At 35.6% G+C, this 12,333-nt stretch overlaps 2 protein-coding genes across 2 annotated transcripts; both read left to right on the top strand.

Annotated features, from left to right (window-relative positions):
- The first annotated feature begins 3,500 nt into the window (after window positions 1-3,500).
- On the top strand, window positions 3,501-4,776 carry LOC111458232 (serine/threonine-protein kinase-like protein At5g23170). Its single transcript, XM_023100747.1, has one exon. It carries the CDS (start codon window positions 3,701-3,703, stop codon window positions 4,700-4,702), a length of 1,002 nt encoding a protein of 333 aa, XP_022956515.1. The 5' UTR covers window positions 3,501-3,700; the 3' UTR covers window positions 4,703-4,776.
- A 2,362-nt stretch (window positions 4,777-7,138) lies between these two features.
- Window positions 7,139-11,715, top strand: LOC111458864 (zinc finger transcription factor YY1). The gene is made up of 6 exons (XM_023101710.1): window positions 7,139-7,459; window positions 7,920-7,978; window positions 8,540-8,739; window positions 9,965-10,054; window positions 10,665-10,808; window positions 11,046-11,715. Exons 1-6 carry the CDS (start codon window positions 7,374-7,376, stop codon window positions 11,580-11,582), a joined length of 1,116 nt encoding a protein of 371 aa, XP_022957478.1. The 5' UTR covers window positions 7,139-7,373; the 3' UTR covers window positions 11,583-11,715.
- Window positions 11,716-12,333: the final 618 nt, after the last annotated feature.

Here is a 12,333-nt window from a genome sequence, read left to right as displayed (position 1 = left end):
AGAGGGGGGGGGGGGGGGGTTGAAGAGAGATGGAAAGGTGAAAAAGAGGGAGAGGAGGTGTCAGAGAATTGTAGTGGAGAGTAGTAATTAATAGTGTTATCTGTCAGTTGTAGTGAGGTAATATAATATATTTTAATATTTATTTTATTTAAAAATTACAAAATTTAAAAAATTTAAAAAATTTAAAAAAAATTAGGAATACGCAGATGCAGATCCCATCAATGATATTTCCAGTGCTGATCCTCATTTCTTTCTGTTCCCACCACTTTCCCCTTTTCACCCTCCCTTTCTACCTCCCCTTTCCCTTTTCACCCTCATTAATTACTTTTTACTCATTTACCTTTCATTTACCTCTCTCCCTCCGTTCATTGGATTATATTCAATTTTTACCTCAAACCAAATTATTTTTATTTATTTTTAAAAATTATTAAAGAATAAATAATTATAAAAGTAAATAAAAATATGAATATTATATTTTTAAATTAACAATAATTTTGAGCTCGTTCATGAACCAATTCAATCCATAAAGTTTTTATTTATTTGAACCCAACACAAATCCGACCATATGAGTTAGATTGGGCTGATTGGGTTTATCGAGTCATCGAATTTTTTCTAATATTCCTAATTTAATTATCATCCTTTCTACCTCTCTTTTTAAAATTCTTGAAACTTATCTCGTTATTTTTATTTTAACTATTATTTTCAAAATTAAATTCGGACTAACTTTGAAATGACAGTGGCAATGTGATGTCCCACATTAGTTGGGAAGAAGAACAAAACATCATTTATAATAGTGTGGAAACCTTCCCGTAGCAGATACGTTTTAAAGTTTTGAGGGGGAGCTCAAAAGAAAAAAAATCAAATTTTTATTTATTATTATTATTTATTTATTATTTTTGTGGATCTCGAAGATCTGGTTTATTTATTACATATGCTCACATAATGGCATTCTATTATGGGCAATAAATTTGAAATTTTACGTGTCTTACATGTTTGTCACATATTCAAAATTGGTTGGACCTTATTTGTATCATGGTTGTGTATAATAAGCATCTCGTAATTGATAAGGTAGATGTCTATCTTTAAAAGGCAAGAGGAGTTAAGAGACCCGGTATTCGTCCATCCATCCATCGTAGACTTGATGCTTTTCTTAAGCTCAAAATGAAAACAACAATAAATTCATTTTAAGTCCGATAGCTACTATTTTAAATTTGAAAACTTTCAATATCACAGATAAATTAACGATCGTCTAAGCAAGTAATTTTATGAAATAAACTGCTTGCAAAGCTGTCATTATAACTAATCGACCTTTGACAAATAACAATTGTTCAATGAACGTGAATTATCCTATCAAATTTTATTTTACCCTTTTTTGAACTCAACACGAGACTCATCAGACAAACCATAATAAAATTAGCATCAGCGCTCCCCTAGAGCAGGTCAATAGATTTTATTTTATTTTATTTTTTGTTGAGTAAAAAATAAATAAAAAATAAAACATAGTGGAGGAAAAGATGCGATGCCAATAGAGACGGAAGTGAGGTAAAAGTCGAATCTTATTTACTTACTTACAGCCTATGGAAAGGTGAATGTCCTTTCACCATTCGGTAACTTCACGTCCCTAAATCATTAATATTGATTGCACCACACCTAATTATTAATATATATATATATATATTATTAGGTTAAATTAATAAAAATAATTTTATATTTTATATTTTATTTAAAAAAATTTAAAAGCATATTAAAAAAAAAACTCTCTTTAATTTTTTTTACGGCAAATATATGGATTGAACCTATCTATCGACGCTTTAATAGATTATTTACGAACGTCTCTGTAAAAAAAAAAAAATATATATATATATATATATTTTAATTTAGAGGTGTTTTTTTTTTTTAAGTTTTTAAAATTATTTGAAAATTTTTAAATATACAAAATAAAGTAATATTAAATAAAAAAAAAAAGTATAATTTTGTGATATATTTATTTGATAAGTTAAATTAGAGCACGAGGTTTGAATTGGTGGGTCCCAGGTTCCGAGTCAGAGGGAGTGATAAATGATAATACACATAGAGATACGTCATTGTGCGGTGCGGTTCAAAGCTGGGAGGTCTGGGGAAGGTGGGGTCCCTCACACAAATGAAATGATTGCATTCCTTCACACGTGTAATCTCACATGCTTTTATCATTTCACAATCCCTTTTCTCTTCGCATTATTTACGGCGGGGCCGCCGCCTCTGATTGCGCGTAATCATGGATCCCATAACCTCCCAGGCCCAATCCTCCTCCTCCATTTGGGCTTTCTTAATCTACTCCATTGGGCCTCGGCCCATCTTTGTAAATCCTATCTTTGGGCCCGGCCCTCCAAATGTAGCTACGCTGCCTAGCCTTCCATCTCCTCCCTTCAATGTGTAAGAAATTATTGAAGCAATAATAGAAAGGCCCATTTATTCACTTCCTATTATACAACTACCTCTTCATTTATGCAACTAATAATAATAATAAAATTTATGTTTGTTACCTAATATTTTAAAATTTATGAGCGTTTCTAATAATTTGTAATAGCTCAAGTCCACCACTAACAAATACTGTTCGTTTTGATCCGTTACATATGACTATCGGTTTCACGGTATTAAAACGTGTCTATTAGAGAGAAGTTTCTACACTCTTATAAGGAACGTTTCGTTCCCCTCTATAACTGATGTCAGGTTTCACAATCCACCTCTTTTGAGAACCCAACATCCTTGCTAGCACACCCTCCAATGAGTAGCTGTAATATCATTTGTAACAGTCTAAGCTCACTGTTAGTAAATATTGTCCGCTTTGACCCGTTACGTATCACCGTCAACTTCTAAAATGCGTTTATTAAAGAAAGATTTTCATACCCTAATAAGAAATGCTCCATTCTCATCTATATACAAAACAGTAAATGTATTTTTTAACTTTTAAAAAAAGTTTAAAGGTAATTTAAGATTAATATTTTTTTTAATTGCATTAATTAAACTTTTGAAAGCATATGCTATTCTTGGAATTTAAGTTTTAAAGTGTTTTTTACACTATTTTAAAATTTTAAATATTTATTTAAAATAAATTAAAGGTTAATTTAGGAATAAAATATTAACTATTTCCATAATTAAATAAAGAAAACAAAAGATATCGGAATTTTATATAGATATTTTTTAGTTTAGGATATTATTAAAAAGTTTTGAAAATTAAAAGTACTTTATAGATAAAAAGTAAGAGATATTATTATTAATTTAACCTAATATATATATATATAATTGGAATTCAATGTTCCATCCAAATTAAAATGGAAAAGTCCATTCTAACTCCACCAACCCCTAATTTGTAAACAAAAAAAAATAATAAAAAATAATAATAATAATAATAAGGGTCAGATTTGGCAATGTCAACGCAACCCAGCAGAGCCCCCTGCTGATTGTTGGTATTAAATTAGGCATAGAGGAGGAGCAGAGAATGGGAAGAATATGCGATGGGAAGTGGAAGTGGAGGCCCCAATAAAGCTAACAACAAGCTAGTGGGCGTGGTCGTGGGCGTGGTCGTGGGCGTGGTCGTGGGCGTGGCCTTGGGCGTGGCTCTGTTCCCTCGATTGCATCCCCTTCTCTTTATTCACCTTTTTCCTTCACTACCCTTTTCCTCTCTTCAATAATTCCCCACTCTCCCTTTCACCCTCTCCAAATGATCGAGTTCTTCGACTACCAACACCTTCTCTGCGCCACCGATGGGTTCTCCGCCGCAAGCCTCATAGGCAAAGGCTCGCATGGCTCTGTATACAAAGCCATACTTAAAGACAACACGGTGGTTGCTGTCAAGAAGCCATTGCAGACCAACGACTATTCCAAATTGGAGAACGAAGCCAGAGTGCTGTGGTCTCTGCGCCAAACCCCTCTTGTCGTTAACTTTCTTGGCACCAGTCTCGACTCTGCTAATAACAAGCTTCTTGTAATGGAGTTCATGCCTAATGGCAGCCTCCATGATTTGCTCCTTGCTCCGGTCACTTGGCCCAAACGCCTTCAGATCATCACGCAGATTGCACGTGCGGTTGAATTTCTTCACCAAGCTAATCCTTTGGTTATTCATAGAGATATCAAGGCGGAGAATATCCTGTTTGATTCGAATTGGAATTTGAAATTGGCGGATTTTGGGTTGGCTGTTTCCCCATCGGAGCTCCGGAGCTACGCCGGTCAACCCGCCGGAACAATTGGGTATTTGGATCCTTGTTACACGACACCGAGTAAATTGAGCACGAAAAGCGACGTGTTTAGTTTTGGGGTTGTTGTGTTGGAGGTTATTAGCGGTAGGAAAGCGATGGATATCTCGAAATCGCCTGCTTCGATTGTGGAGTGGGCGAGGCCGTTGATTGAACGGAGGAATTTCGACGGAATCTACGACGGGAGGATAGCGTTGCCGGAGTATTTGGCGGGGAGGATGCGAAAAGCGGTGGAATTGGCGGGGCGGTGCGTGTGTGTGGAGCAGGGGAAGCGGCCGTCGATGGGGGAGATTTTGGAGGCCATGGAAATGGAAACTAGTTGCTGTTGCATTGAACGGTTCAAGTTCTTTCAAAACCGGGTTTGGTCGGGGTTGGCGGTGGTCGTTGGAATGAGAAGACGGCGGCGGCGGCTGAAAATGGAGGCAAATTTGAAGTGGTGCAGCAGCCGCCAAGGTGCTCCGAACTGCTGACGCGGCGGTGGTCAAGAGAGTGGGATTGGGTCAAATGTCAGAGGGTGTCGTGTCGTGTCGCTGTCGGAGAGAGGTCCAAATCCAAAGTGGACAAACCACAAAGCTCCCAGGATTAGGTACACGCACACATGACTTGCCCCTTCATGTTTCTTTTTTCCTTAATTTTAACCTTAAATTAGATAAGGACGACTCTTCACGATAGTATAATATTGTTCACTTTGAGCATAAGCGTTCGTAGCTTTACTTTGAGCTTCCCCAAAAGTCCTTAGAGAAAGTATTATTTAATTATAAACTCATGATTATTCCCTAAATGAGCAGACGTGAAACTTTTGTCCTCCAACAATCGACACCTTACCTCTCAACAATTATAAAACTTTTCGCGCATTTTAAAAATATTTATGAAGATTATTTTAATTTTTTTGTAATTTCTTTTTAAAAGTTTAAGAATAATTTTAGACAGAATAGTTGGATTCTTGTTATTATTTGTTTTGTGGCAGTTGAGAATTGAAGCATGGTTGTGAAATTGAATGGATGTAAATAATAGATTAGGCAACGACCAAATTAATTAAATACCCTTCTTTTCTTATTTCTTTCACATAATATTATAATATAAATTTTACATTTTTTTAAAAATTAGAATAAATTGGGAGTAATACTTTTATTATCAAATCAGTTTTATTAATGTTGTTCTTTTCATGGTCTCCAAAATATTTTTTATCTATAAATTATTGAAGTTTGGAATTATTTTATCTATTAATAATTATTCAAATCACGTGACTTAAAATAGGTTTATTTATTCTTAAGTTTCACAAATAAATTAATAAATAAATCACGATATCTTTACATGTTTTTGTGACGTTCATATTGTTTTTTAAAATATATATGGCTACTATTATCGATATCGACATTGATTGACATCGATACTTTCTTCGTTAGTTGTGAGTGATTGTGTGAGATCTTACATTGGTTAGAGATGGAAACGAAGCATTTTTTATGAGGTGCAAAGACGCTGGCCTCCGAGAGGTAAGGGTGTGGAAACCTCTCCTTAGTAGACGTATTTTAAAAAACGTGAAGCTGGTAGAAATGTGTAGCGGGCAAAAATAGACAATATCTGATAGTGGTGGGCTTAGATTGTTACAAATGATATTAGAGTCAGACATCGAGCGTCCCAACAAAGATATTAGCCCCAAAGGGATAGATTGTGAGATCCCAAACGTATTTTTTATGAGGGTGCGAGTACACTAAAAATACGGTCGAATGTCATAATTTGGTCAAATTGAGGCTTCTGTTCACTAAAAATCACATCCAAATAGATTCTTCTCTTGGACCATTTTGGTTCGTTTTTCATATGAATTGAGCACCAATGTAATTTTAAGCGTGGACAATTTGATTGTGTTAAGAATCAGAAATAGAATTGAGATGGAAGGTATGTTAATACCAATATAAACTAATTAAATATTGAGAATAAAATAAAATAAAATATATTATAAATCAAATTAGAAAGAATATATGATATATTCCATAAATAATATATTCTCTAAATATTATATGATTTTGGATTTTGGGTTCATGTGCATCTTTTCATTTGTCCAAGGAGTTGTTTAGAAATTTCAAAGCTATAAATTTTGAGAGAGAGGGTGTATCTTGCCGACAACAAAGATTTAAAAATTGAAGAAAAAGAGGATGTCTGCATAAAATTTTCGCAGAAAATCAGTGGACATCAAAGGATGTCAGATATATTCTTAGTCTCAATAACAACTTAATTTCTATTAGTCAATTGTATAACATAGGTTATGCGACAAAGTTTAGGGTATGAGACATGTTTGCATGTGTTTTTCTAATGTCCTTTTTCTGTCATTTTTTTTTCATTTTTCAAAGGATCCAATAACTCGTTTAAAAAAAAAAAAAATCGTTCTTGCCTCTTGTTATATTCGTTAAATATTATACTAAGACTAAAATCTAAAAAAAAAGGGCTCAACGTAAGGGTTGAGTTAGGTTGAATTTTTCAAAAACTGAAAGTTTGGTTCGTTTTTCCAGTTGAAACTTGTTTGCTCGTGTGAGACTGCACATCAATTGAAGAGGAGAACGATGCATTTTATATAAGGGCCTGAAAACCTCTCTTTAGAAGACATGTTTTAAAATCGTGAGACTGACCACGATATATAACGAGCCAAAATTGACAATATTTACTGACAGTGAGCTACAGGTCGGGTCAACCTACCCAATTAAAAAATAAAGTTCACGATCCAACCTAACGTTATTCTACATTTGAGATTGTTACAAAGATTAAGACATTATAATAAATGTTTATGATACAATGTTACTGGTAAAAGTTTAATATTTGAATTTTAGACGTTAACCCTAACCAACCAAGGTTAATCCAACCAATGTAGACACCGTCCGACTAAACCTTAAGGGTCTGAAGTCTGGTTCAGTAATACAGACTAAACCTGTAAGCCTACATGACCCCGGAACGGAACGGAAACTGAAACCTTCCCCGTCTTTATCGTGGTCTCGTCTCTCTCCCGTTGCTTGTTCATCCAGCGCCCTCTTTCGCTTCCCCCAGAGTGCTTCTCGTTCTCATCGATTCAACTTACAGGCTCTTGTCGATTGGATTGAGTTTGCGTTCGTTTGCTTGGAGGAGCGAAGGGAGAGAGGCCGAGAAAGAGACATGGAGACTCACTTTAATCACAATCTATTCGACAGGCGACCCATTCGGAAGAACACGAATTCTTCTGTCAAATGGATCAAAGAATGGTAATCTCATTCTTCACTTTCTCTTTTCCCGCCAGATTATTCTAATGTTTTACGTACCGCGATGAAGCTCTTTCTCCGCTTAGGGCTTAATTTAGGAACTATAACTATCTGATTTCGAAAAAAAATTTCTATAAGAGAAGAACTATTAATGAAAGAGATGTGTGTTGAGACACTTGCAGTTCCGTTCCGGCCTAGGCTGAAATCAAGGGATTGAATTGGGTTCTTTTTGTTTACAGTAGCATCCAAAGAATGAGAAAAACTATCAATTAGATATTCTTTTAGAAGATACAAATGAAATGCGCTCAAATGGGAGAAATTTAGAATTCTAACCATGCATGCTGATTCTTTTGTTCTTGTCAGAATAAAGAAAATACTGTCAAATGTGAAAGATGTCAAATGTGAAAGAATTGTAATATCGTATTGTATCCTTGCCTTAATGATGCTAGTTGCTACCTTTTAGGGTCCCCCAAGATGTTGTTGCAACTGGAGGAAAGTTCTTTCTTTTCAAATGGGTTACAGGTACTATTTATTTCATTACTATATTGCTGAATATTTTCTTTCGTTGAATTAATGTTGTTTAGAAAGATAAACGTGAGCTTAAGGTGTTCACCATAGTGGTTAAAGGCTTTTATGTTCGTTTTATTTTGGTGCTGCTTTCTAACTTGATTTGTAAATTTCTTATCATCGATTGTTGAGAGGAAGGAATTTTGCGTTCGGTGGATAGAAAGGACTATGATTTAGTATGTTAAATGTCTGCTTATGGATACCAAAGCCATAAGACCTTTCTTTAACAAATAGAAAGCTATTGAGTGTTTTTGTTGTTTGGAAGGGTATTTTACCTTATAAATCTTGGACAGTACTTTTGATTGGATGGCTGATGTATTATTATTTTGATTATTTGATGATATCGTAAAGTGTTTTTCCCCCCTTCCTTTCATCCACTACCTGTACTTCACTCTACATGTGGAGGAAATAAAATAAGCTCTGAAAACTTACTTCAATTAGGTCCATGGTTCGGCCTTTTCTATTTTTATTTGTTTATACTTGCTCAAAGTTTTTTTTCCTCTTGTTTTTGCTTAGAGGATACATTGAAGGCACTAAAGGAGAAGTCAAAACAGTCGGAAGCACCAGAACCTGAACCAGAACCCACCACTGAAGTGCTTTTCCTTTGTAGCTATGAGGGCTGTGGAAAAACATTTATTGATGCAGGTGCTTTGAGGAAGCATTCTCACATTCATGGGGAGAGGCAATATGTTTGTCACTACGATGGCTGTGGAAAGGTACTGTCCTGTGTTTTCTTTTCAGATATGTTAGAATTGAACTAGGACATTTCTATAAATTCCATGATCGAAGTAGCTTGGGCTTTTATTATTGTGGATTAACCAGCCATTTATCAAATGAATATATAGTTTAACTCATCCTTCTCTTTTCATATTTGGGAATGGTATTTTTTTTTTTTCTGATTTTCGTGATAGAACTTCGGATGCTAGAGAATAACAAATAGGAACATATATATGATATATATTTTGTAAAGATCAACTTTCATTGAGATAAAAAAGGAAAGAAAAAACAAAACAAAACAAAGCCCAGAAAAGGGAGCACCGTAGATGACGGGCCTCCAATCTAACAGAATGAGACCTAACGAATAATTACAAAAGGGACTCGTTACCAAAACTTTCTTCCCCCATAAAAGCAGGTGGAGGAGGAACTCCTCAATCATATCACTAAAAGCTCTGTGACGGGCTAATTGAAAGCTAAACACTCCAAATAAGTAGTTCCAAACCGAACGAGTATAATCACAACTCCAAAATAAATGTTCAGATCTTCCTCCGCCCTCTGACAAAGGATACAGCAGAATGGCCCAACCAATTACCCCACAACAAAGCACACATCAAAACTTTCCATAAGAAAACTTCCTTTCCCCTAAAAAACGGATGGAGGAACTCTTCGGTCATATTACTAAAAGCTCTATGATGGACTAACTGAAGGCCAAACACTCCAAAGAAGTAGTTCCAAACCATGCGAGCACAATCACAACTCCAAAATAAATGATCTAGATCTTCCTCCTAGCTTCGATAAAGGATACAACAGAAAGGCCCAACCAAGGGCGTCAACTTCCTCGTGAGCCTACCCAAGGTATTTTTCTTCCTTGAATAACTTGCCAGACAAGGAACACCACCGGTTTTGGGATTTTCACCTTCCAAAGAGTCAAGAAAACAAACTCCCTAAAAAGGAAGGGGTTCACTAAGTAATGAAAGAAATAACCACTAGATAAGTTCTCAAGAGAGGTAGGACATCAATATCACCATATTTGGTGAACTCCCTTCATATTAAGTTGAAGTGAGTATACACTATTTCTAGTTTTCACCTCCCATCGATAAGGTGACTTATTATTATTCATCAAGAAAGTTTCTCACGTGAATTTGTTCTCATATTCTTATTAATTATTCTATTCTTATTTGTCAACTTGTATGCTCACACCAAAGAATATATCTTCTTTTGCAGAAATTTTTGGATAGCTCGAAGTTGAAAAGACACTTCCTTATTCATACTGGTGAAAGAGATTTTGTGTGTCCTCATGAAGGCTGTGGTAAGGTGATCAATCGATCCATTGTGAAAATAATTCTTCAGGCAACAACTGTATGTTAATTTTAAATCTTTCTATATTAAAGGCAGCTGTATGCATTTCTAAACTGACTCGAGAATTTGACCCACATCTGATTAGTTTTCTTTTGCAATGCAGAAATATGTCTCACTATTAATCACATGATAATAACTTCATATATTTCCCACTTGGGAATGAGATTAATTTTCATATTAAGTTGGTTGTTGTTAGAGATGCGTCTTCTCTTTGGATTGTGTAAATGCCATAATATCATTTGGAATTCTATGAATTCAACAAATCTCTGGAATATGTTGTGATTGTGCTGAAACAGCACTTGTTGCTTACTGGAAATTGAATCACATCAGGTTTCTCGTTGTCAGTATTAGGACTTATCATAGAGTGTCCAGTCCTGAACATTTATTCCTTGTGTTCAAGCATCTATTCGGTCACTAGTTTGTGCTTTGTTTATGATAGCTTGTGCGTTACGAGAGAATCAGTTCGGCATGCAAGATAATTCTGTACTTCGCATGCATGTAGCTTATTTCTTTACACGTGAAGCGCAAACCTCTCGACACTCACATTTTAGATGTTTCTCTGTAGGCATTTTCCCTGGATTTCAACTTGAGATCACATATGAAAACGCATTCACAAGAAAACTATCATATCTGTCCATTCCCTGATTGTGGAAAGAGATTTGCACACGAGTACAAATTGAAGAACCACGTTACATCTCACCATGAAAAGGTAACAACTTGTGTTAAGTGCATTGCTTTATACCTCGTGTACTTTCATTTTCGTTCTTATACTTTTTGCTTAATGCTATCTTCCAAGGATACCCTGATATTATATAAAGGTATTCTTAGGATTTGTTAAATATTAATACGAGCCTTACTCTTGTTTATGACAAAAGTAATCTTTAAGTTGAGCAGTCAATCTAGGTAGATTGTTATTTTTACACTCAAATAATTGTCATCTTTATAGAATGCGACAGCTGAAGTGGTCAAATATACCCCACCTTTCGAGAAGCAAACTAAGGCTTCTAAACCTTCTGGGGGAGCTTCTGCTTCGGCATCATCTGACCGTCCACACGCTTGCCCCTATGAAGGGTGTGAAAAGGCGTACATCCATGAGTACAAGCTTAAACTCCATTTGAAAAGGGAACACCCTGGACATTTTGTAGAAGACAATGGCAATGCTCCACACAATGGGGAAAATGAGATAGAAGCCAGTGATCAAGATGGCTATGGCCGAAAACGGGTAAATGTAAAAAACCAGAAACGGAACAGGCCTAAACCAAACTTGAAGTTACCGCCTTCGAAAGTAGCACAGCGAAAAGGCGCAACGCCATCTCCTGCCCCAATGAGTGCTGCAGTTAAAAAATCATGGCGGGTTAAAGAAGAAAACTACGAAGAAGAAGAAGAAGATAGTGAAGAAACGGAGGAGGACCGTGAGAATGTGGAGGGCTGGGGATATGCTGAAAACGAAGATGATGATGAGGAAACAGAGTATGAAGATTAAGTGTGTAGAAAGGGGCTGGCTGTATGTAACTTCTTTTGCCCCTTCATGATTCCTCTTTTTTCTTCTCCATTTTAGCTCACATTTCTGGTAGTGATTCCATTTCAGATATAGAAATTATGATTTCTTTTGAATACCTTTGTGTTTTAGCTCACATTTCTGGTAGTGATTCCATTTCAGATAGTAGTTATGATTCCTTTTGAATACCTTTGTGTTGGTGGATTGAAGCATTTCAATGTTCCACTTCTACGACCATAATATAACCTATATTTTGAACAATGATCAACCTTAAAGAATTATATTAAGGCTTCATTTTTAACAACTTTGAAAGATAAGCAATATAATTCACAATTTTGTGGAATACATACTAATGTTACAAACAAAAGTTAAAAACTTTAACTTTTTAAAAAGTTTTAAAGACACGATTGAAATGAAATGATATATTGTCTGTAAATAAGGAGCACATGAATTGTGAGATCTTACATTCGTTAGCGAGGGAAACAATCATTTTTATGACATTTGAGTAAACAATATATTGTTTATGACATCTGAGTAAACGAGGTTGGCGGCGACATGTAACGAACAAAAGTGTACTACTAGTGGTGTGCCAGCGAGGATGTTGGCGTGTACTACTAGTGGTGTGCCAGCGAGGATGTTGGCCTCCAAGGAGAGTGGATTGTGAGATCTCACATCGGTGGGAGAGGGGAACAACGAACCAAAGTAGATAATATCGGTATCAGAGTCAGACATTGAG

Source organism: Cucurbita moschata, unplaced genomic scaffold (assembly GCF_002738365.1).
Source record: "Cucurbita moschata cultivar Rifu unplaced genomic scaffold, Cmos_1.0 Cmo_Scf00021, whole genome shotgun sequence".
NCBI lineage: Eukaryota > Viridiplantae > Streptophyta > Magnoliopsida > Cucurbitales > Cucurbitaceae > Cucurbita > Cucurbita moschata.
This window is presented reverse-complemented; position numbering and strand designations above follow the sequence as displayed.

What these genes read in the sequence shown, in the direction of transcription:
- LOC111458232 (XM_023100747.1), top strand. Translation starts at nt 3,701, where the DNA reads ATGATCGAGTTCTTCGACTACCAACACCTTCTCTGCGCCACCGATGGG.
- LOC111458864 (XM_023101710.1), top strand. Translation starts at nt 7,374, where the DNA reads ATGGAGACTCACTTTAATCACAATCTATTCGACAGGCGACCCATTCGG. An exon ending in GTCAAATGGATCAAAGAATG is followed by an intron (nt 7,460 to 7,919) that starts GTAATCTCATTC and finishes GCTACCTTTTAG; the next exon opens with GGTCCCCCAAGATGTTGTTG. An exon ending in ACTACGATGGCTGTGGAAAG is followed by an intron (nt 8,740 to 9,964) that starts GTACTGTCCTGT and finishes CTTCTTTTGCAG; the next exon opens with AAATTTTTGGATAGCTCGAA.